Here is a 21,712-nt window from a genome sequence, read left to right on the forward strand (position 1 = left end):
GGGAATATTCAGATATGTAGGGGCTGCAGGACTGAGTCCATACTGAATGAATGGACTGTTAGGTTTGTATTTGGCAAACATTTTGATGCTCTAATGGGGAGAATTTTCTAAAGCACCTTGGGAGTTAGATGTACAAATGCCTCTGAAAGTTGTTGCTGAAAATCTCACATCCTGTGCTTAAAGTTAGGAACATGCTGTGATGAGCTCAGTGACAAAGATTCCATTTGATGTGTCATTTGATGTGCTGAAATACCACTGAGTCAACCATCCTGCCTTCCCGGCCACCGCTTTACTTTGGCTTCCTTCAGCAGTGACACAGAGATGGGGTTACACAGGGTCAAGTACGTGGCTGAATCAGGTCCTCAAACAATATATATTTAACCTTGTGAAACAAGACAGCTAATAAATGTACACTTTGTTTCCAAGAGAGGTTGTTGAGAAAGTCAATATTACTGCCACAGAATATATATGAAATTAAATTATCTGAATGACTGCTCTGATCTGGGTAAACAAGACATCTTCAAAGCATGCAGGCAGTCTGAGCAAATTATGCAATTATCAAAACAATATTGCCATTCTAGTAGTTATATTACAGTCTTTTATGTGATTCTGAAGTTTACACAACAAACATCTACACTCGAATGGTTCAATCCAGCCAAACCCATGTAAAGCTGTTGAGGACTGCAGATATTGGCAGATCGACATACCCATGGTAAAGGCTAGCCAGCTGCAAAGCCATAACAAACAAACAAGGCTTCATTCCCAGAGCTGAATTATGGAGCCTCCTACCTGAAGGGACTGTGCCACTTAATGGAATTAGGAATGGAATAGGGTTAGGAATTAGGCCCCTTTACTGTGTGGCCTTTGGAAGACAAAGCCAAGTTCAAGGGGCCAATAGGCAAGGCTATAAAATGTAAAAATATCAAAGCTGCTGGGAATAGATGGAAGGGCATTTCCCCCGCACGGCCCAGATTGCTACTGTTATGCTCTGCCTTCCTGCCTCGATGCTAACGCATCCCCCATCAAATCTGGAGCTGGGGGTCTTGGAGTCATATGATCCCCTTTATTTCCTCAGAGAAGAGTCTGACATAATTTAATGGAAAACTCTGCAAAAATATTTTCAAATCACTCCATAAAATGTCCCTGAAAATTCCATCACATCTATAGAACTCTACAGGATGGTTAAAAATGTTTCTAGAAACATGAATTATTTCTATTCAATTTCATAACACCGAATTTTATTCATTTCCCAAAAACCTCATGATATTTGTACAGAAACATAATCTTATCTTATTGTTCTCAAAATAGCTCATTTCTGTGGCTGGCCTCTAAAGTGGAGCGTCACTCAGAAGGAGCCTGCATTCAACAATGCTTCACTCAGTTAAGGATGATGAGGTACAAACTGAGTGCAAAGATTCACATGAATCCTAACAGAACTGAAAGAAGACCAAGCAGAAGACGGAATATACTCATGGAATCTATCTTCTACCAGAGTGCCCCTTAAATATTAGAGTTGGCTGGCCTGACAAGCTGGCTTAATTCTGAAGGTCACAATTTAATTGTGTTTATGTTCTCTATTTTAAAATTACACAACACTCACAACTAGTCTTGGCATTTGTACTATAACCTCACATCAACAGTCTTGAATCATGCAAGAACTTGCAAGATCAAGACTTTCATTAAAGATTAATGAACAGAATTTATGAGATCACTTCTGTTATATGCAGCTGAGGCCATTTTGGAAAGAAAATCATGACAGTCAAAAATGGGAACCTCTATTTAGGCTCCTCACTCCATAATGACAAGTTTGAAAAGCCCAACATCAGGCACATAAGTGAGGACTTCAGAGTGTAATTTTAAGTTTCTCTTTCTGAAAATGTTGTCTGATAACATTTAGCGTCATATCTACAGCTGTCTCTTGAATACAAGGTAAAAGATAAAACAAAGGGGGCAGGACATACTTTTGTTGTATATAATTCAAAGAATATGCGGCAGAAATAAATTGTTGACCTGGAAAAGTTAATATGTTGCAGATATGCTAATTTATTTACCATGTTCACTATTTTTCTTCATATGTTTTTCATATTCTGCAGAATTTATTCATCAACATTTTCATAGAAGCTGTGTAGGAATTTTAGGACTACTTAGTATACACATTTATAGTAAGATCCTTTCCGATGCTATTTTGCTGTCTGGAAATGTTAGGCATGGGCATTGTGCCCAGTTTAACAACACATAAAACAGATGCATTTTTCCATTCATATTGGGCAGGAAGTTTCATATTAAGCATTTCAATAATTGCAGAAGAAATGGCATATATATACTGAAATGTCCCAATGGATTGATTTATACTGGAAAAATTAGCTGTCCCCTAGAGCAATAAATTCCTAAAAATTAAAATGCCTTAAGAATTTAAAACCTCCAGCATGAGTGAGAGATCACAGCTACTCTGTTTTACTTGAAACCCTAGATTTCAATATTTCTACCCCCTTACTTTGATTGCCCCTACGTAAGGTCTTATGATACAGTTGCTATCAATTTATCTAAAGCAGGCCTGCCCACAACAGAATCATAAAATCCTAGGGTTCGAAGAGACCTCAGGAGTCATTAAGTCCAACCACCTCTCAAAGCAGAACCAACCCCAATTAAATCATCCCAGCCAGGGCTTTGTCAAGCTGGAACTTGAAAACCTCTAGGGATAGAGAGTCCCAGCCATCACAAGAATTGAAAAACTAGGATCAATGGATTCAGAGGGGTAGCTGGGTTAGTCTGTAATGGGAAAAACTTCAAAAACAACAAATAGTCTTACAGCACCTTCGAGACTAACAAAACACGTAGATGGTATCGTGAGCTTTTGTGAGAACAACCCACTTCCAGCCATCTAAAGAAGTGGGCTATGCCCACGAAAGCTCATGATACCATCTACATCAGTGATCTCCAACCTTTTTACACCCAAGATCACTTTTTAAGTCTCAGAACAGGCAAAGATCTACCGCCCTGCCCCTTCCTTGAAGCCCCGCCCCTTCCTTGAAGCCCTCAAATGAGGAAATCTAATGTAAATGTACTGTGCAGGCACGCAGTTCAGAGAGGGTTCAAGAGCTACTCTTGGAGCCCCTGAGATCTACCGGTAGATCACGATCTACTGGTTGGTGACCAGGGATCTACATGTTTTGTTAGTCTCTGAGGTGCTGCTAGACTATTTCTTGTTTTTCTAGGATCAGTAGAGCCAGATTAAGGCAAGCCCAGCTCCTAAGGCAGGCCAGGGCAAAACACCCTCTGGGGGCTGGATCTGTCCTGCTAAGCCACCACCAGATCTGGCCCCTGGATACAGTGAGGAGTGGGCAGTGGTGCTCCATGGCTGCTCCCACCCCCAGAACAATCCCATTGGCCAGTTTCTGGTCAATGGAAGCTGCCTGTTTGATAAACAGGCTGCACGCAAAGCCCCATTCCCCCTCCTCTGCTCTCACCTCAGGCTCTTATTCACAGAGCACATGGCCCTGCAGCCTGTGCGGGGGCAGTGCAGGCTTTTGCCTGAGAATGACCTGGGCTGCTGGCCAGGAGTCTCACTGGTAAGTCTCCCAGCCAGAGCCTTCCCTTGCCCCCAAACCCCTCCCTCCCCACAGCCCTCTGCTCCCCCACTCCTACTTCCTTATCCCACATGAGCCAAATCCTCTGCCCTCTTCTGACCCCATACACCCTCCCAGAACCTGCACACCAATCTCCTGAACCCACTTGGGGGTGGGGGCAAAGACTTCATGCGCTCCCTCTGCCCCCAAGCCAATCAGGGTCTGTGGGCGGGGGACCACAGGAAGCCTCCTGGCCATGCCCCTTCCACCCGAGACCCCACCACTTCTGGGGTGGCCCATGACCACTTCAGAAATTTGTGAAGTGCCCCCCCCTTCAAAAATTAATGCTCACCCCAGAATAGGCTTATCCAAATGTACAATTCACAAATCATTTTTTGGTATTACCAGAATCATCTCTTCAATACTGGTGTTCATGATGGATAAACTCTGCCCTGTCCAGAGCAAAAATATCACCCATTGTGTCCTTTGTAGAAGCACATTCATTGGCAAGGGCAGGAATGGTCAAGGAGGGGCTGAAGAACATAATGCTGAAGGGACTATACTTCTCTGAGAAGCATGCACGCTCATGCAGAACTTGCTGCTGATTCAAAGAGAGCTAGACACATACCCTAACCACAGACTGCTTGAGCACTATAGATGAACTTATCTCTCTCTACTTTTGTCGATTAAACGTTTCTTTGTACCCCACCCCACCTTAGCACAATACCATAGCACAGGATAGGATTTCACCATTATACCAATAAAAAATAAAGTAGGATACCTTCTGGTCTTGGTTTTGGTTTTTCCAACCCTCCATCTTGCATTAGTTCAAATGAAAAGGACACATTCACAACCTGGTAACATAACAAACACATTTATTATTATACATTATTCCCTGCCAAGTGCTCATAGTTAGCATGGTTAGGGTGTGTTTAACTCTACAGAACCAAATCCTCAGCTGGTGTAAGCTGTCCAGGATCTGGTCCAGAAAACTAGTGATTATTCCAAGGTTTTTTTTGTCAGAAATCAGAATATTTGCAAATCATATTGTCATGATCTGAATAGGATTTGGGCTCAGTTGTCCATAACAAAGTCTTAGAGGGGTAGCCATGTTAGTTTGTAACTTAAAAAACAAAGAGTAGTCCTGTGGTACAAGTCCTGTGGTACCTTCGAGACTATATATATATATATATATAGAGAGAGAGAGAGAGAGAGAGAGAGAGAGAGAGTATCATGCTCTTTTGTGAGTAAAACACACTTCATCAGATGAGCTGGAATGCAAATAGTCCAGGTCCTGTCCTTGATCCAAACACAGAGCTGAATTGCCTTGGATGTCAATGGAGATTGCCCTTTGTCTCCATACACACTTGTTTGGTCTTAAAATTGCACACTGTACATATAAAGCAATATTCCTTCATATCTTTAAACTCCACGAATCTCGTAAATATTCAATTTTTGTTATTCATAACTTGATTCTGCCCTCACGCAGGCACATGATTCTTATTTAAATCACTGACAATATTGATTGCTCAATGGCAGCATTGCAGTGGCTGCCAAACAAACAGTTAATATTTCCTAGATATCAGTTAACACAATTTCCTCCTCGATTCAGATGAGGCAATAACCACAGTATCTCAAATATTTCTGTGTAGTAACTGTTGGCAAATGCTGAATTTTTAATGGTGGATTACAGGAAGTGTTTTTCTTTATCTAGCGTTTTTCTTTATATTTTAGAGATTAGTGCTTCTATCAGTCTGTCTGCAGGTCCATTTGTTCAAGGGCTCCTCCTAAATGTTAAGAACTAGGACCACCAAATTTGATATGCAGCTTCCTCTTCTCCTAATATAAAGCAAGGTCAGGGTTTGGTTGTGCCAGAACAACCAGAAGTGCCAGGCAAAGGACTGTTTTCCATAACATGGAAAGAGAGGGGCTGGGGTGTTCAGAGGTACATGATACTGAGAGTGGCCACTGGGGGCAGACGCACCACCAAGAGAGTGGCCAGCAGGGATGGGGCTCTACCAGCAAACCAGGTAAGTACTGCCCCACCCAAAACCCTTTCCCCACCTCCTGGCCTTTGGCTGCAGTGCCATGACTGGGAGAGGGGAGAAGGCCCTTGGCAGCCAAGGAGGTGGCTTGGGGGAGTGAAAAGGCCCCTAGTAGCTGGGGGTAGGCACTGGGGGAGAGAAAAGGCCCCTAGTGGCGGGGGGGGGGGGCATTGGGGGAGATCAAAGGCCCCTGGTGGCCAGAGGGGAGCTGTGGGGAGTGAAAAGTCCTGTGCTGGATGGGACTCTCCCATCCTAAGCCCCCTCACTCTCTCACCCTTCTGTCCCCAGCCTCCTGTACTGCCCCCACAACCCCAAGGCTCTGCCCTTACTCATGCACCCTCACACTGCCAGCTCTCTGCCCTGAAAGACCGGGGCAATGCCAAGTAAGTCTTCTAGTATAAACAATATCAAATCTAACAAGAGAATTACCTTTTGTTCAAAACTATCAGGAGTCAAGAAGAAGCTGTGCAGGGGCACAAAATAACCTTCCAGGAGACCCATTAGCAGCACTAGATATACACCGTCTGCAAACTAGAAGAGACCATGATATCTCTGAGTATATATTCTAAAACAGTTTAATTATTTTGCCTGATAAACAAGATAACTGTTGCCTAATACAGTCTGCTCTGTGACACTACAGGTACTAACTTAAATATTTTAATTGAATCTGCATAAGTTCTTATACTTGTATTAAGTATCAGAGGGGTAGCCGTGTTAGTCTGAATCTGCAAAAGCGACGAGGAGTCCTGTGGCACCTTATAGACTAACTGAAGTGTAGGAACAAAGACCCACTACATGCGTCTGACGAAGTGGGTCTTTGCCCACGAAAGCTTATGCTCCTACACTTCAGTTAGTCTATAAGGTGCCACAGGATTCCTTGTCGCTTATACTTGTATTATCATTCATAGCTAAGCTGATCAGATGCTGAAATAAACAAGTGGACATATAAGCACCCTGGAAGGAGGCTGTAACCAGCACAGACCTGCAGTTATGGGTGACTTTTCATTGGAGGCTAAGTAGGTTTGGAACTAGGAAGTGGATTCATCATTGTAGGAACAGGGAGTTGTGGGCCCACTTCTGTAGTGTGAGAGCTCTAGGATGGCTGCTCTATGAAATACAACTTCATTTCAGATTCTGCTGGCCTTGTGGCAGAGGCCCAGCAATCTCTTCCAGACTTTTTGTGACATGGCATGTAGTCCCGGAGTAGAAGAAAGCAGAAATAAATATATCATCTAATCATTGTGCAACTGCCATTTGAACCTGGGATCTCTGGAGTTCAACAGAGGAACCTCAACCGTTTGAGCTAAAAGCCAGCTGGCTCTCGGCCCATGCTGTAGAGGTTTCTTGTTCTTATCTGTTGCTGTGATCTAAGTGCCACTGCATGGGACAGTGAACCACACTAGGGCTCCACCTACACTTTTTGTTTTTTGCGGAAGAGGAAATGCAAATGAAGCACTCATTAGCAAATCTTGCATTCTCATTTGCATATTCTCTTCTGATCCTTTTTGCGAAAGGTTTTTGCGAAAAAAAAAATGCAGTGTAGACAGGGCCATTTTTTGGAAAAAAACCCTTTTGCACAAGATCCCTTATTCCTCAAAAAATAAGGTTTACAGGACCTTGAGCAAAAGGTTTTTTTTTCCGAAAAATGGCCTGGTCTACCCTGTGGTTTTTTTCACAAAAACCTCTTCCGCAAAAAGGATCAGAAGAGAATATGCATATGAGAGCGCGAGATTTGCTAATGAGCACTTCATTTGCATTTCCTCTTCTGCAAAAAACAGTGTAGATGGAGCTTAGGTGTGTGGGTTGCAAATACACAAACGAGGAGGGGAACAGTATAGAGAAACAAAAGGATTGTCCATAGTACAGTAAAGTCCTTAAACAATTTTTCACTTTTCACAAGTATATGTAGATAGTATCCATCCACATACTCTTTATGAGTTATAATTAACACGTAGTTTTTATACATATTACTAATTTTAATACTTTTCTCAAAAATTGCAGAATAAGATCAGATTCCTCATAAAGAACTATAAGCATGTTGAACTTTTTAAAAACAGGAGTTTGAGTTCCTTAAGATGACAAAAATTCTGTATTTTTACTTTTAAAAAAGAATTGTATTTTTTTCACAGTTGTGTAACACAGAAGCAAATTAATGAATGTTTTCTAAACCAGGCATGAGCAATTCTTTGCCCAAAGGAAACATTTCAGAGAAATTCATGAATGACCGTGAAGAGAGATTTAGAATAGAATGGCCATCTCAATCTTATCTGTACCTTATGACTATCAGTGCTAGAACATAGCCTCACTTAATCAAACCCTCTTTATCCATTCCCCCAAGTTATCTAAAGCAGCTCAGCATCTCCCTGAAGCTGCTGGAAATGCAACCAAACTCTCAGTTAGTGAAGTACAGTTTCAATGAACTATTAGGGGTCTCTAGAGATATTTGATCAAAGAGGGCTCTTCAGTAAGAGAAAAGTGGAATAAACAAACACTTAAAAACAAAGACATATTTCTGAAACCTTCATAGGTCTCCTCCCAGCTAGTTCTTAATTTCATCTTTGTAGAAGCCATACCTAGTATAGACTTGTATCCAGTTAGACAGGAGGTTTGGAGACTTTTTTTGTAAGAAGGATCACACCTTGGAAAAAATGCTCTATGGACACCTTTCCTCTCACTGGTAATCATGAAGAGCACTTTCTTTCCTGTCTCATCATGTAACTTCCTTGTGGCAACTGCTGCAATTGTTTATATAGAAAAAAGAATACTAGGGAAGTATTTCCTGTATTTTTAGCTCTTTTTGATGCACTCTAGCAACTGGAAAAAAGGAGGAGCCAGCACTATGTCACACTGTGGAGCTCTCAAGCTTAGAGCCCCATTATGCAATTGCTTACATGCACTCAGAAACTTTATGGCTGCATCTAGACCGGCATGATTTTCCACAAATGCTTTTAACGGAAAAGTTTTCCCGTTAAAAGCATTTGCGGAAAAGAGCGTCTAGATTGGCATGGATGCTTTTGCGCAAAAGCACTTTTTGCGGAAAAGTGTCCGTGCCAATCTAGACGCCGTTTTGTGCAAGAAAGCCCCGATCGCCATTTTCACCATTGGGGCTTTTTTGCGCAAAAGAGTTTTTACCTGTCTACACTGGCCCTCTTGCGCAAAAGCATTTTACATTAGATCGTCAGTGTTCTTGTGCAAATTCAAGTGGCCAGTTTAGACAGCTGGCAAGTTTTTCTGCAAAAGCAGCTGCTTTTGCGGAAAAACTTGCCAGTCTAGACGTAGCCTATGTGTGTAAGCAGTCCCAGTGAGAAAGTGTCACAGAACTCCCAAGAGATTATTCATTTGAGTAAAGTAAGGGTAGGTGGAATGCAATCGCCCAACGTGGAATTTCATCAGAATACCAAAGCCAAGATTCTTACTGAAACTCTAATGACATCTAAGGAATCTTTAATGACCAAAATAGTCCTAGATCCCAACTTACATAGTTTACAAGTAATATTAATGGTAAAGGAAGTATAAATCTTTTGGGGGAAATGTGCTCTTGAAATTCAGGCTACATCTACACTGCAGCAGTTTGTCAGAAGAGGAAATGCAAATGGAGCACTCATTTGCAAATCTTGTGCTCTCATTTGCATATTTTCTTCTGATCCTTTTTGCTGAAGAGGTTTTTGCAATAAAAAGCCCTGTGTAGATGGGGCCATTTGTCAGAAAAACTATGTTGCGCAAGATCCTGTAAATCTTATATTTTGAGGAATAAGAGATCTTGTGCAAAACAGGGTTTTTCCAACAAATGGCCCCGTCTACACAGGGCTTTTTATCGCAAAAACCTCTTCCACAAAAAGGATTGGAAGAGCATATGGAAATGAGAGCACAAGATTTGTGATGTAGCTTCAGTTACTACTAGAACAGCTCACTGTCCTTGTAGTACAGTTTTTATCTTCATATGACAGGCCTATATAATATTAAGCAATCCAGGGGGGTTTCTGGGTGAAATAATACTTCTTGAAAGACAGCTGAATAAGAATCTTGTGAAACCTTTGAAAAAGTTATATGAGTATAGTATGGAACAGTTGTCTTCCCCCCACAAACCAGAGCTATGACTCTTACCTGGGTTTCCAGTTCTGTAACCTCCAAATTCAGTTTATTCAGATGCTTGTTCACAAAAGTGATGAGAGTCTGAAAAATGTGAACAAGCTGATCAAGGCATACTTTTTAGAGCATCGGTTTTAACTTTTCCCATAAGACCTGCACATACACAGTGTTCAGTGCTTATTTCTAAATATTGTAAAGTTACAAACCGAAACCTGCATTTTTAAAAGTGTTTAACTCCAAGATTTATTGGTTTTCTGACTGAGGAACAGAACTGACACGAACAATAATCAAATAATTAAAACACGTTGTTGTAAAGTGAAATTACATTTGTAGCAGTCTAGAGAGTTGTGTTGTTGAACTAGGCCTCAATTTGATAGCAGCTGACATTCATGGGGGGCAGATAATCCACCAATGTAAATTGGCATTCAGTGAAGTGATATGACTATTCACACCAGCTATAGATCTACCTATGAGTTTCCATTATACTACACTACAATTAAAAACCCATGGCTGATCCTTGCCAGCTAACTTGGGCTTGCAGTAGGAATATAAGCGACTAGTCGACTATCCAATAAGCATAAAGCGGCAGGCTCTTAATACATTTAGTAGGCCGATGTGCAGTGAGGGGATCCGGCGCAAGTTGAGAATCAGCTATCTCGCCTTGCGTCGGATCCCGCTCGCTGCGCCTTAACCTTCAAATGTATTAAGAGCCTATTGGCTCTTAATACACTTAAAAGGCAAAGCCACAGCAGGGTTAGCTCCCAGGGTCGGGAGCTAACCCTGTTGCAGCTCCCACTCTTTTTGACTAGTCGATGGAAATTCCATCAACTAGTCTATTAGTTGATTAAACTCAATTTAACATCCCTAGCTTGCAAGGCTCATTGTCAGGGGCTGTGTAATTGCAGTGAACACATTCAGGCTTGTCTCACAAGGTAGGAGGCCCTAGAGTTCAGGCTGTAACTGAATGTCTACACTGCAATTAAATAGCCCCTTTGCCATGCGCTCAAGTCAGCTGGCTCAGGCGACTGAGTGTCTGACGCCAGTTTGGACACACTACAGTTACATGACAAAGTTCTTTACAATGGAGATTTCTCTCTCTCTCTCTCTCTCCTGTTCTAGGCTCTGAAGCAAAATTAATGTTGATGACATTAATAAATGTAACACTCCCAATGTGCAATCATAGCACTATTATTTAAATTTCCAGTGTAAAGTTCAGTTTTATTAGATTAAATATGCTAATGTGCCACTTCATTGTATTTCAGAAATAAAAAAATTTCCAACCTTTTTTACAACATTGAGCTTGTCTGGGGCGTGGTCAAATAAAGTGTCAAATGCATCCCGTTCTGAAAAATAGTCAAATCTGTTAACATAGCAAGCAACAGCCACCCAAATGCATAATGAACACTAATTAAAGAGCATGAATGCTAAGAACAGCAGCATCAGCAGAATCTTTTAATGCAGTTTGTATTGATTTTTTGTTTCTTTATAACCTCTTAGAAACTGTTGTGTCTTTTGTCAGAAATACAGATTTTAACTGGGATTTGGGCAGCATAATAAAGTGATCTGAACAACAAACTGTAACTTTGCTCCAAGAATTAACAACCATCAACATCTACCCGTATAATAACCTATATAACCAGGCAGAGGTAGATAGTGAGCCAAATGGATTCATGAAGAAAAGAACTTCTCCAATTATTTAAGAGCTAATCTAGAAAAACATAACAAATGTGAGCTTGCACCTTCAGTCACTGAGGGCATGTCTACACTTCAGAGTTATTTTGAAATAACTCCCATTATTTCGAAATAACAAGGCAAGCATCCACACAGCAAGCCCACTCTCTCTCTCTCTCTCTCTCTCTCTATATATATATATAGTAGGCCAATGTCTGTGACACTGAAATGCTGGCTGTTGCCTCTGGGTGGCGCTGTTGCCTCAGTCACATCCTTCGCCTCCCGCCGTGGCGCTCAGCTGACTTCTGCGCTGCTTAGCCGGGCCGCCATGGGGGAGCAAGTGGCGCAAGCAACTGTTTGGGCTCCACAGTCCCCCAAGTGAAAGGCAGGAGGGGGAGGAGAAGAGAAAGAAAGAGACGGAGAAAGAGGCAGGAGGTGGAAGAACGGTGGGGGGGGGGGCAGGAGACAGGAGGAGGAGGAGGAGAGAGAGAGAGAGAGAGAGAGAGAGAGAGAGAGAGAGACATGGATGTGGAGGAGAGACCCGAAAATCCTATCTTGTGACGGGCTATTGGCTAATTTTGAAATAATAACCCCTAAATTTACGAGTAATAATGCCTATTTCAAAATTCCTATTTTGAAATAGGGTGAGTGTGGATAGCGCAGCTGTGCTTATTTCAAAATAATTGGTCTCCAGGGCTTCTCCCAGCTGTCCTGGTGGACACTCTATCCACACCCCTCTAAACTCTATAGTCTCCCTTCCCCTACAGGGTTTAAAGCTGCAGGCAGAAGGGAAAGGGCTTGTGGCACCACACAAGCCCTGCCAGCCCTGGGCCACACAGCAGCACCAGGTGCAGATGAAAATAAAGAAATTGAGGCAGGCCTACACCAAGGCCAGGGAACAAAGGTCCCACTCTGGAGCAGCATCCCAGACTTGCTGCTATGATGAGCAGCTGGATGGCATCCCGGGGTGGAGGCCAGTCACCTCCCCTCTCTTCATCGTGGAGTATGGCCAAGACACACCTGTCATCAGCCTACAGGAGGAGGAGCAGGAACAGGAGCAGGCCAGCATCGACACCATGTCTACCAGCCAGTAGGCTGTCATTTCCCTTAGTACCTCCCTCCACGGATGTCACTAAGGGCTCGGACAAGGTCGGGGAAAGCACTTTAGGCGAGTTCCAGAACTTTCCCTAGACACACATGGGGGCAGGCAGCAGGCGGCAAGGGGCTGAACGCTCCTCATTCACCCTTCTTGTCCTGGGGCTTGCACAACAACCTGTGCATGTGGATGCACATGGAAAGCCAGTCCAGAGCACTCAGCCCTATGATGCTCTCACACAGGAACCCGTTGCTCCTTCTCACAACATTCCTGGGGAGGCCTGCCTTACCCTGAACTCTGCGGTGGGACACCTTCCCATGACAAGTTACCACTAAGGAGGCTGGGGTCAGGGAAACACACAGCAGTGCCACACAAGACACAGGGTCATGCCCACACTCTTGGTAGCAGCTGCTCATGGGCAAGTGTGGCAACGCAGAGGACACCGATCTCTTGCATGGGAACTTGCCGGGAGAAGGAAGAGAAGAGGACTCCCATAGCATTCTGTCCAGCAAGCAATATCTGCCACTCACATACACCTCCCCCAACACCCTCCCCACTTCCTGCTGCAGGATACTGCCACTGACACATCCAGCGTGTGCATGGCAGAAAGGGAAACTGAGCTACCCTGTCTCCTCCTCCGCCTGCAGGCTCCTGGCCTGCCTAGCTCCTTCTAAATGCCTGCTTGTCCTCAGGACATGAGGGTAGTGAGGCTCACCTGCGACGTCTGAGCCTCTGCAGGAAAGTGCCCGCTGTCTAGGTAGCAGATAGCCTTGCTCAAAGCACATCGCCATCATCTGAACCAAGACTTTGGTGCCAGGGCCACTAAGGGCCATGCACTTGAGGTGGTGGGGCCTCCTGGCCAGCCGAGGCATCCTGGCACACCCGAGGCAGGCAACAGTCTGAGCTCCATCCTTGAACACCTCCTTCCCCCACTCCATCTTACTCCCAGGTTCTTTCACCAGTCCCTCCACAGTTATATATTCCCCAAATAAAAATTACTGAGTTTATTGTTCAAACAAAAAGCCTGGTTTATTTTGTCTGCAGGTGGGAGAGGTCAGGCAAGGGAAGGGACGGGTCTGGAAGGAAAGACACACAGGGGCAATTCAGAGGCCCCTTGTTGGGAGGCCAGGGGGAGAGTCTTACGACTGGCCTTGTCTGAAACTCTCCCTCAGGGCCTCCTGGAAGAACACAGCCCCCTGATGGACCTGCCGGATGTCAGCAGTGTGCAGCTGCTCAAAATCCCATGCCAGCTGCTTAGAATCTGCTTCCCTCCCTGGCAGGAAAGTCTTCCCTTATTTTCACAAAGATTGTGGAGCCCACAGCAGGCCACTACGACCTTCAGGATGTTCCTGTCACTGAGGTCCAGATGGGTGAGGAGACTCAAGAACCTCCCCTTCAAATGACCATAGGCTCCCTCCACGATGATGCAGCACCTGCTGAGACTATTGTTGAAAGTCTCCTTCATGGGGTCCATGTGTCATGGGTAGGACTTCATTAGACAGGAGAGCAAGGGATAGGCTGCATCACCCAGGATGCAGATGGGTATGTCCACTTCCCTGACCCTGATGGTGCGGTCGGGCGAAAATTTTCCAGCGTGCATCCTCTGAAGAGGCTTGAGTTCCTGAATGTGTGGGTGTCATGCACTGTCCCTGACCACCTGATGTAAACATCAGTGAATTGGTCCTGGTGGTCCATGAGGGCCTGCAGCACCATTGAAAAGTGCACCTGGTATGTAGTCTGAAGCCTGGTGGTTGGGGGTCAGGATGGAGATGTGGGTGCCATCAATGCCTCACCCCCTCAGTTGGGGAAGCCCATGGCAGCAAAGCCAGTGATGATGGGCTCCACATTGCCCAGGGTGATGACCCTGTGCAGCAGAATGGCGTTGATGGCCTTTACCATCTAAAGAATTGTAGGAACATTGAATCACAGGGTAGCCAGAGAGCTTAGGAGTTCTCCGAGTCCAAGCCTCTTCCCACACAAGGAACAGTCACAACTACCCCATTCCTGGCAGGGCTTTGTGAAGCTGGGATAGAAAACCCTCTAGGGATGGAGATTCCACCCGACTCCCTAGGGAATCCATCCTAGTAGTTCACCAGCCTCCTAGGACAATAGCAAGAAAGTCAAATCTGCATTAGCATGGCCCCGATGGTCGATCTCCCCATGCCAAACTGGTTCCCCACAGAACTGTAGGTGTCTGGTGTGATGAGCTTCCAAAGTGAGATTGCAATGCACTTCTGGAGGGGGATGGCACATCACATGTGGGTATCCTGTCGCTGAAGAGCAGGGGGAGCAACTCACAGAGCTCCAGAAAGGTGGCCTTTCACACACAGAAGTTCTGGAGCCACTGCTGGTCATCCCACCACTCCATGATGATGTGATCCCACCATTTGGAACAAGTCTCCGGGCACCAGAAGCATCAGTGCACAGTGTGCAAGGGAGAATGGAAGGAACTGTGGTACATGAGGAGCGCCCAGGCCTGGGTAAGGAGATGCTGCATTCCAGGCTCGTCATCTTCCTCCTGCAGCAACAGGTGGGCAGTCTCTATGAACTGCACCAGGAGTTGCAGCAGGAGGTGTAAGAGGCTGGCACTGCTTTGTAGTAGGTCTGGCTCCACGGTGTCAGTGCTGTGGCATCTACAAGGGCAACCAGGGCACACAATGTGAGTTTGCTGTCCCTCAAGGAGGTAGGCAATGGAGAAGAGTCTGAGATTAAGCTGTAGAGAAGAGCCCCTTTAGGCATGAGCCTCAGCTAGCCTCAGACAGAAGCTACAGGAAGTGATGCCCTGCCCGGAGTACTTCAGGGAGGCTTTACATGCTATTCAGGCTCCAATCAGTGTGGACGTGCTATTTCAATATAAATCTGCATTATTTCGATAGGGACTTGTAATGTGGATGTGCTATTTTGAAATAAGTGCATAGTGTAGACTGAGAGAGCAACATTGGTAACAAAGTTCATGTGAAGGTGATCACATTGTATTGTGATCTTAGTACATTAGCACATTATAACAAATCTTCATGTCACAATTGTAGTATGATGCTTGGTACAGATGATTTTGTGCCACCTTGTAATGTGTACTGGGACATTTTAATATTCTAGGTTGCAGAACAACCCCACTAAAATAAGAACACTATGTCAAAGACTAGGACGGCCAGCCAAAAGTAGGAGCACTAAAGTAAAAGTGCACTTGCCTTCTGAAACAAGAAATTGAATCATCCCTAAATGACTCTGTTTTGGCCAGTAAATGGAGTGACATAGAATAACTCCACCGAGAGCTGCTTTTGCTCTCCCTAGCTAGGAGGAGACAGAATAATTTTACTAAATCCTATTGACTTCAATGTTGACTTCACATGGACTAAGGTGCTACACAATATGAGAGTTTCATAATCTGACCCTAAAAGCATCTCCATGACTAGAATCTTTGAACTGAGCCGTGAATAAACTATGTAAACCAGATTAGCAATCCCCATGGTTTTAGTTTCAGTGACATTAAATGGTGCAATCTCAGGATAAAAACAGAAAAACTCTTTCAACTAAAGAGATTATCCTCTCGATGGCAAAGCTAATAGTAGCATAGCATTAAATTCTCTAAAAGGAAAAGCAATTATATTATGGAACATAGTCTGATTCATGTTGGTAACCTCTAATCATTAATGCTTTTATATTAAAACTAGCCAATAGCCTGTCATAAAACGGGATTTTCGGGTCTCTCCTCCACATCTGTCTCTCTCTCTCTCTCTCTCTCTTTCTCCTCCTCCTGCTTCCCCCACCCCTCACCTCTCCTCTGCCTCCTGCCTCTCTCTCTGTCTCTCTCTTTCTCTTCTCCTCCCCCTTCTGCCTCTCACTCAGGGGACTGCGGAGCCCAAATGGCCACTTGCTCCCGCAAGGCAGTCCGGCTGAGCAGCGCAGAAGTCAACTGAGCACCACAGCGGGAGGCGAAGGGAGGCAGAGTGGTGACATGTGGCATGACAGCAACTCCAGGCCCTGCCCCCGGCCGTGAACATCACCGCCCCACCTCCCTTTGCATCCTGCTGTGGCGCTCGGTTGACTTCTGTGCTGCTCAGCTAGACCGCCTTGCGGGAGCAAGCGGCCATTTGGGCTCCACGCACAGGAAGCGCGGAGTCCAAACAGCCATTTGGGCTCTGCAGTCCCCCGAGTGAGAGGCAGGAGGGAGAGGAAAAGTCAGCCGAGTGCCACAGCGGGAGGCGAAGGATGTGACTGAGGCAACAGCCAGCATTTCAGCGTTACGGAGTCACAGACATTGGGCTACTATATATATGATTCAGGGATGAAATCACCAATCACTTGTAAAACAGCATTTGCTGAAAGACACACGTTTTAAAAATGACTATTTTCACATCAAAGTTTCTTTTATTTATTAACTGCCATCGCAATCTACAGCACATTCAGTTAAATATTTACCAAGGCAGCTGCGAATCCTGACCTTACCTATGGTTTGAATGAACAGATTGGCTGCAGGGAGAATTAATTGATGTGCATGCTGGCAGAAATGAAATGACTTCAAGAAAATGATAATAATCAAATGAAACTTACCATGCCTTCCTGATAATGCCCTATAGTAAAAAGCAAAAAAAAAAAAAAAAAAAAAAAGTATGTACCACATTTACATTATTTCATGCTTTTCTTTAAGATAGACACAAAAACTGCATGCATGGCCAGTTCCTTAGCTCTGTGGAAACTGGAGTAGGTTAACAGAATTGAATGTAGCTTCATCAGTTTTACCCAGATGAGACTCTGGCTCATAGCATCTTGGATCAAATAATGTAATAACCTTGTGGGTTTCCACAAAGGCCGGTAACACCAAATAGTACATTTCCTTGTGTTTAACCAAATCACAAGCTTCTTATGACTGTGGAGAAAATTTTGGTATATTTATTTCATGAACTCCTTTCCCTTTGTCCCAAGGATCCAGTTGTCTATGCCACTATAATAAAGTGCTGGCCAAAACAACAGTGCTTGGACTAGGTTCCTAAGGATCGTAGAGTTTTGTTTCATTTCTTTCTTCATATAAATATCACACTTGAAATAAACCCTTAAGGATTAATGATGAGTCATTAGCCTGAACTCTCCTCTCTCTCTTAAAAAGTAGGTTTTTTGCTGTTGCTTCTTGCTGGATTTGAAACAATGTTTCCATTATAAATTGTACAGTGAGATCACATGTAAATGTCACACCACAGTCACATATGTTTCTCCAAAGCCCAATAGTGAATGAAATACTAGGGAAATACTGATTTTTTCCCCCTTTTTTGAGATAACCTAGCTCTTCTTCAACTAAACTGTGAAAGGTAAAAGCATGAGCCATACCCCTTCTTGTGTGTTTGAAAAATTTCAGACAATTTTGAATGTATAGAATTTGAAACAAGATGCAATATAGATTTCTTCAAATGCACAAATTTCATACATATTTGCTCTACCTTCCCTTTAGACTTAGTCTTTTGGGGTACGTCTACACAGCAGGGCTAAAGTTGACTTAAGCTATGCAACTTCAGCTACGTCAATTGTGTAGCTGAAGTTGAAATAGCTTAACTCGGCTTTAGGCACTGTCTACACAGCAGGAAGTCGAAGGAAGAACATTCTTCCTTTGATTTCCCTTACTCCTTGTAAAATGAGGTTTGTAGGAGTCAGAGTAAGAAGTCCTCCAGCTTAACATTATGTCAAAGTAAAGGCTAGTTGTGTAGATACGCTCTCTGTTGTTTCGGACTAACTTCAGTTATTCCGAAATAATAATGCTGTGTAGACGTACCCTTGGAGATTTGTTCAGTGAGATCACATGTAAATGTCACACCACAGTCACATATGCTTCTCCAAAACCCAGTAGTGAATGAAATACTAGGGAAATTCCCCCTCCCCCACACTTTTTTGAGATAACCACATTGGTAATTCCAACTCAGTAACGTTACATTTTGAGACGCACATTGAAAAGCCTTATAAAGACTACAGTATAATCACTAGCTGAGGCATGATTCCTTCTGGAACCCCAATATTGAAATCTAAATATCACCAAATAGTTGCATTTTTGAGACACATCTGTGTGTTCAATTACTATACTGCTGGCAACAGTGGTGTTGACATACTCAGTGTTACCAGTTATTTCCTCTTGGATTTGTCGGGACTGGAGGATTCCTTCTCGTTTCTGGGAGGGGAAAGAAAATGGTTTTTGTTTTGCTTAGTACAGTTCAATGCTTAAGGTACAATAAAATTATATATGATCTACAAATATCATCAGATAAACATAAAAACTTAATTTTTTCAAAATAATTATTATTTTATTTTTATTTGTTTGTATTTTATAGGATTTAGTCTAGAAAATTCACTTGTTATCATAAAAATATAAGAATAGCTAGATATAGTATAATACTAAGGGTATATCTACACTTGCAGCCTATTTCGGAATAGGGCTGCAAACATAGGCATTCGGAATTGCAAATCAAGTTTGGGATTTATTTATTTATTTATTTAAATATTTTTACCCCACCTTTCTATTTAAAATATTCAAGGCGGCTTACAAGAACAAACAAAAAAAAAATACAAATATATATAAAAATTTAAAATATGAGAGTTTAAAATAGGAGACCTCAGAGGGCCATAACCAGCTAAAAACATATAGGGTATGTCTACACTACAGCATTATTTCAAGTTAACTTAATTCAAAATACTTAATTCGAATTAAGCTAATTTGAAATAATGCATCTCTACACAAAAACTATTTTGAAATAGCGTTTTGCTATTTCAAAATAGCGCGTCCACACTGAGTGGACCCTGAACTGAAGTTAAGGCTGGCCAGAACCAGTACTGGCAGAACAGGTTAGGACTTGAGTGTGTGGGGCTGCTGCCTGAGGCTAACTGAGCTCCGTGCTTAAAGGGACCCTACCCCCAACGCAGACAGACAGTTCTGAGGGTTCCCTGCTTGCTTGTCTACCTTGATGAGGGACACCTCAGCACTCAGCCACATGAAGCCAGAGCTGCCCCTGTGCATGCTGGTACATCTCGTGGGGTCGTTGCCATCAGCCCGGCTACACTTGCTGTAGGTTGCCATCCAGGGGATCATCGGGGGGGCTGTCAGGATCCGGGAGGCCCTGAGGGACAGCGTCCACCCTGAGGAGCCCTCAGAGTCTCCCCGGTCCTCCTCACAGGGGGCTCGTGCCCCATTCCTCCCTCATGTCCTTCCACTTACCTCTCCCTAGCCCCCCTTACTGATGTCAAATAAAAGACATGTATGTTCAAAAATACAAACTGGGTTTATTAACAAAACTGGGGGGGATGAACCTCTGGGGAGACTGGGAAAAGGAGGTGGGAGAGGGGAAGAGAGAGGATGGGAGAAGGGAGGGGGAAACCTGGGAGGAGGGAGCTGGAAGGGGGAAGCGAAGGGAAGAAGGGAGAGGGGAAGCTCAGGGCTCAGGGTCGGGGGTCTCGCCAAGACCAACTTGACTTTCATGCTAACTTGCTCCTGGGTTCGCATGTGACCTTTGGTGGCCAGGCTGGCAGCTATCCTGCCATAGATGGCTGCATTCCTCCGTCTAGTGCGGAGATCATGGAAGTTGAGGGCATCCCCCCCAAACCTGAATAAGGTCCATGATCTCCACCCTGGACCAGGAAGGCACCCACCTTCTCCAGCCCCTGTCAGGCTCCTGGGAGCTGGCAGACTGCTCCTTGGGAGCGGTGGAGGGCTGGCTGCCAGTGGCTTACTGGCTCATGTTTTGGGGCCACTGGGTCAGGGGCCCCAGTGGGCACTGCTGGCTCTGGGCTGGCAGGCTTGGAGCTGGCAAATGCACTGTGGCCAGGGTCTACCCCTTTAATGGCTCCGGAGCTGGGGGAGAGGAGAGTAAGTTTTCCTGGTTGTGCCCAGAGTGGCCACCAGGGCTCCCTGGGAAGGGCTGAAAGCCCTCTATTTCGAATTAAGTGTCTACACAGCACTTAATTCAAAATAGCTATTTTGAATTTGGTGTTGCTCCTCGTAGAATGAGGTTTACCGAATTCGAAATAAGGGCTCTACTATTTCGAATTTATTTTGAAATAGCAGTTTGCCTGTGTAGACACTATTAAAGTGAATTCGAAATAATTGCTGTTATTTCAAATTAACGTTGTAGTGTAGACATACCCATAGAGAGGAGGAACACACACATACAGACTCAAACATTAATAAAAGCACTAGTAAAAAGGGTGGCTCTAGTCTGACGCCGGAACAACGCTAGTATTGGCGCCATGCGAATATCCCGAGGAAGAGAATTCCACAGCCTGGGAGCAAAAGCTGAGAATGCCCTGTTTCGCGTAGATGTTAATCTTATCTCCACAAGTGGGGGAACACGAAGCAAAGCCTCCCCAGCTGACCTCAATTCCTGGGCAGGTTCATATGGGAGAAGACGGACCTTCAGATACCCTGGACCCAACTCATTTAAGGCTTTATAGGTCATAACAAAAACCTTAAATTGTGCCCGGAAACCGGAAGCTAGTGCAGCTGCCGAAGCACTGGCATAATGTGTTCCATATAACTAGTGTTGGTTAAAACTCGAGCAGCCGCATTCTGGACCAGTTGAAGTTTCCGAAGGCTCTTTAGAGGCAGCCCTACATAAAGTGCATTACAGTAAGCCAGTCAGGATGTAACAAGAGCATGGATCACTGTGGCCAAGTCATGTTTGTTCAGTAAGGGTCGCAGCTGGTGTATTAAACGAAGTTGCCCTAAGGCACTCCTGGCCTCTGAAGAAATCGGATTTTAAAATGTTAAAAAAGGGTCCAGGAGAACTTCCAAGCTGCGTACCTGTTCTTTCAGGGGGAGAGTAACCCCATCTAGAACAGGTGCCATGCCACATTCACGCACAGATGAATTTAATATCTCATGCTTGATTTGCATCTTCCCGGCCAGGTGCCATTTTTGAAATTTACAAGCCAGGAATAACTGACCGCATCTACATACGGCAGTGAAACGGGCGTTCGAAATAAAGCCCTATTTCGAATTACCTGTTATTCTTCCTGCAATGAGGTTTAACAGTGTCCGAGACAGAACATCAGAAATGGCTGCCCGTCGCAGGGAGCCATAGCCTGTAATACCTCTGAGGCTGGTATAGGGGGCTCTGTCTGTGAGGTGGAGTGTTTTCCATATAAGGGCATGTAAATTAATAATCTTCCCCTGCTCGCTCCACCCATTGCAGTAACAGATCAGCCAGTGGGCTGACTGGTGCTCAGGCCTGCTACTCCACCCACTGCAGCAAAAACCAACCTATGGGGTGATA

At 44.3% G+C, this 21,712-nt stretch overlaps 1 protein-coding gene across 7 annotated transcripts in view; it reads right to left on the bottom strand.

The window, feature by feature from the left end:
* The window catches only part of PARVA (parvin alpha), a 238,667-nt gene that overhangs the window by 85,120 nt on the left and 131,835 nt on the right, over positions 1 to 21,712 (bottom strand). For all 7 annotated transcript variants that reach the window (XM_075927863.2, XM_075927862.2, XM_075927860.2 and 4 more), the window contains 6 exons: positions 18,560 to 18,618; positions 17,019 to 17,038; positions 10,982 to 11,043; positions 9,716 to 9,784; positions 6,041 to 6,142; positions 4,348 to 4,420 (listed from right to left, as the gene is read on the bottom strand). In XM_075927863.2, the coding sequence (XP_075783978.2) occupies positions 4,348 to 4,420; positions 6,041 to 6,142; positions 9,716 to 9,784; positions 10,982 to 11,043; positions 17,019 to 17,038; positions 18,560 to 18,618 (385 nt within the window). The remainder of the gene's footprint in view (positions 1 to 4,347; positions 4,421 to 6,040; positions 6,143 to 9,715; positions 9,785 to 10,981; positions 11,044 to 17,018; positions 17,039 to 18,559; positions 18,619 to 21,712) is intronic.

This window comes from Pelodiscus sinensis, chromosome 5, assembly GCF_052426305.1.
Source record: "Pelodiscus sinensis isolate ZL-2025 chromosome 5, ASM5242630v1, whole genome shotgun sequence".
NCBI lineage: Eukaryota > Metazoa > Chordata > Testudines > Trionychidae > Pelodiscus > Pelodiscus sinensis.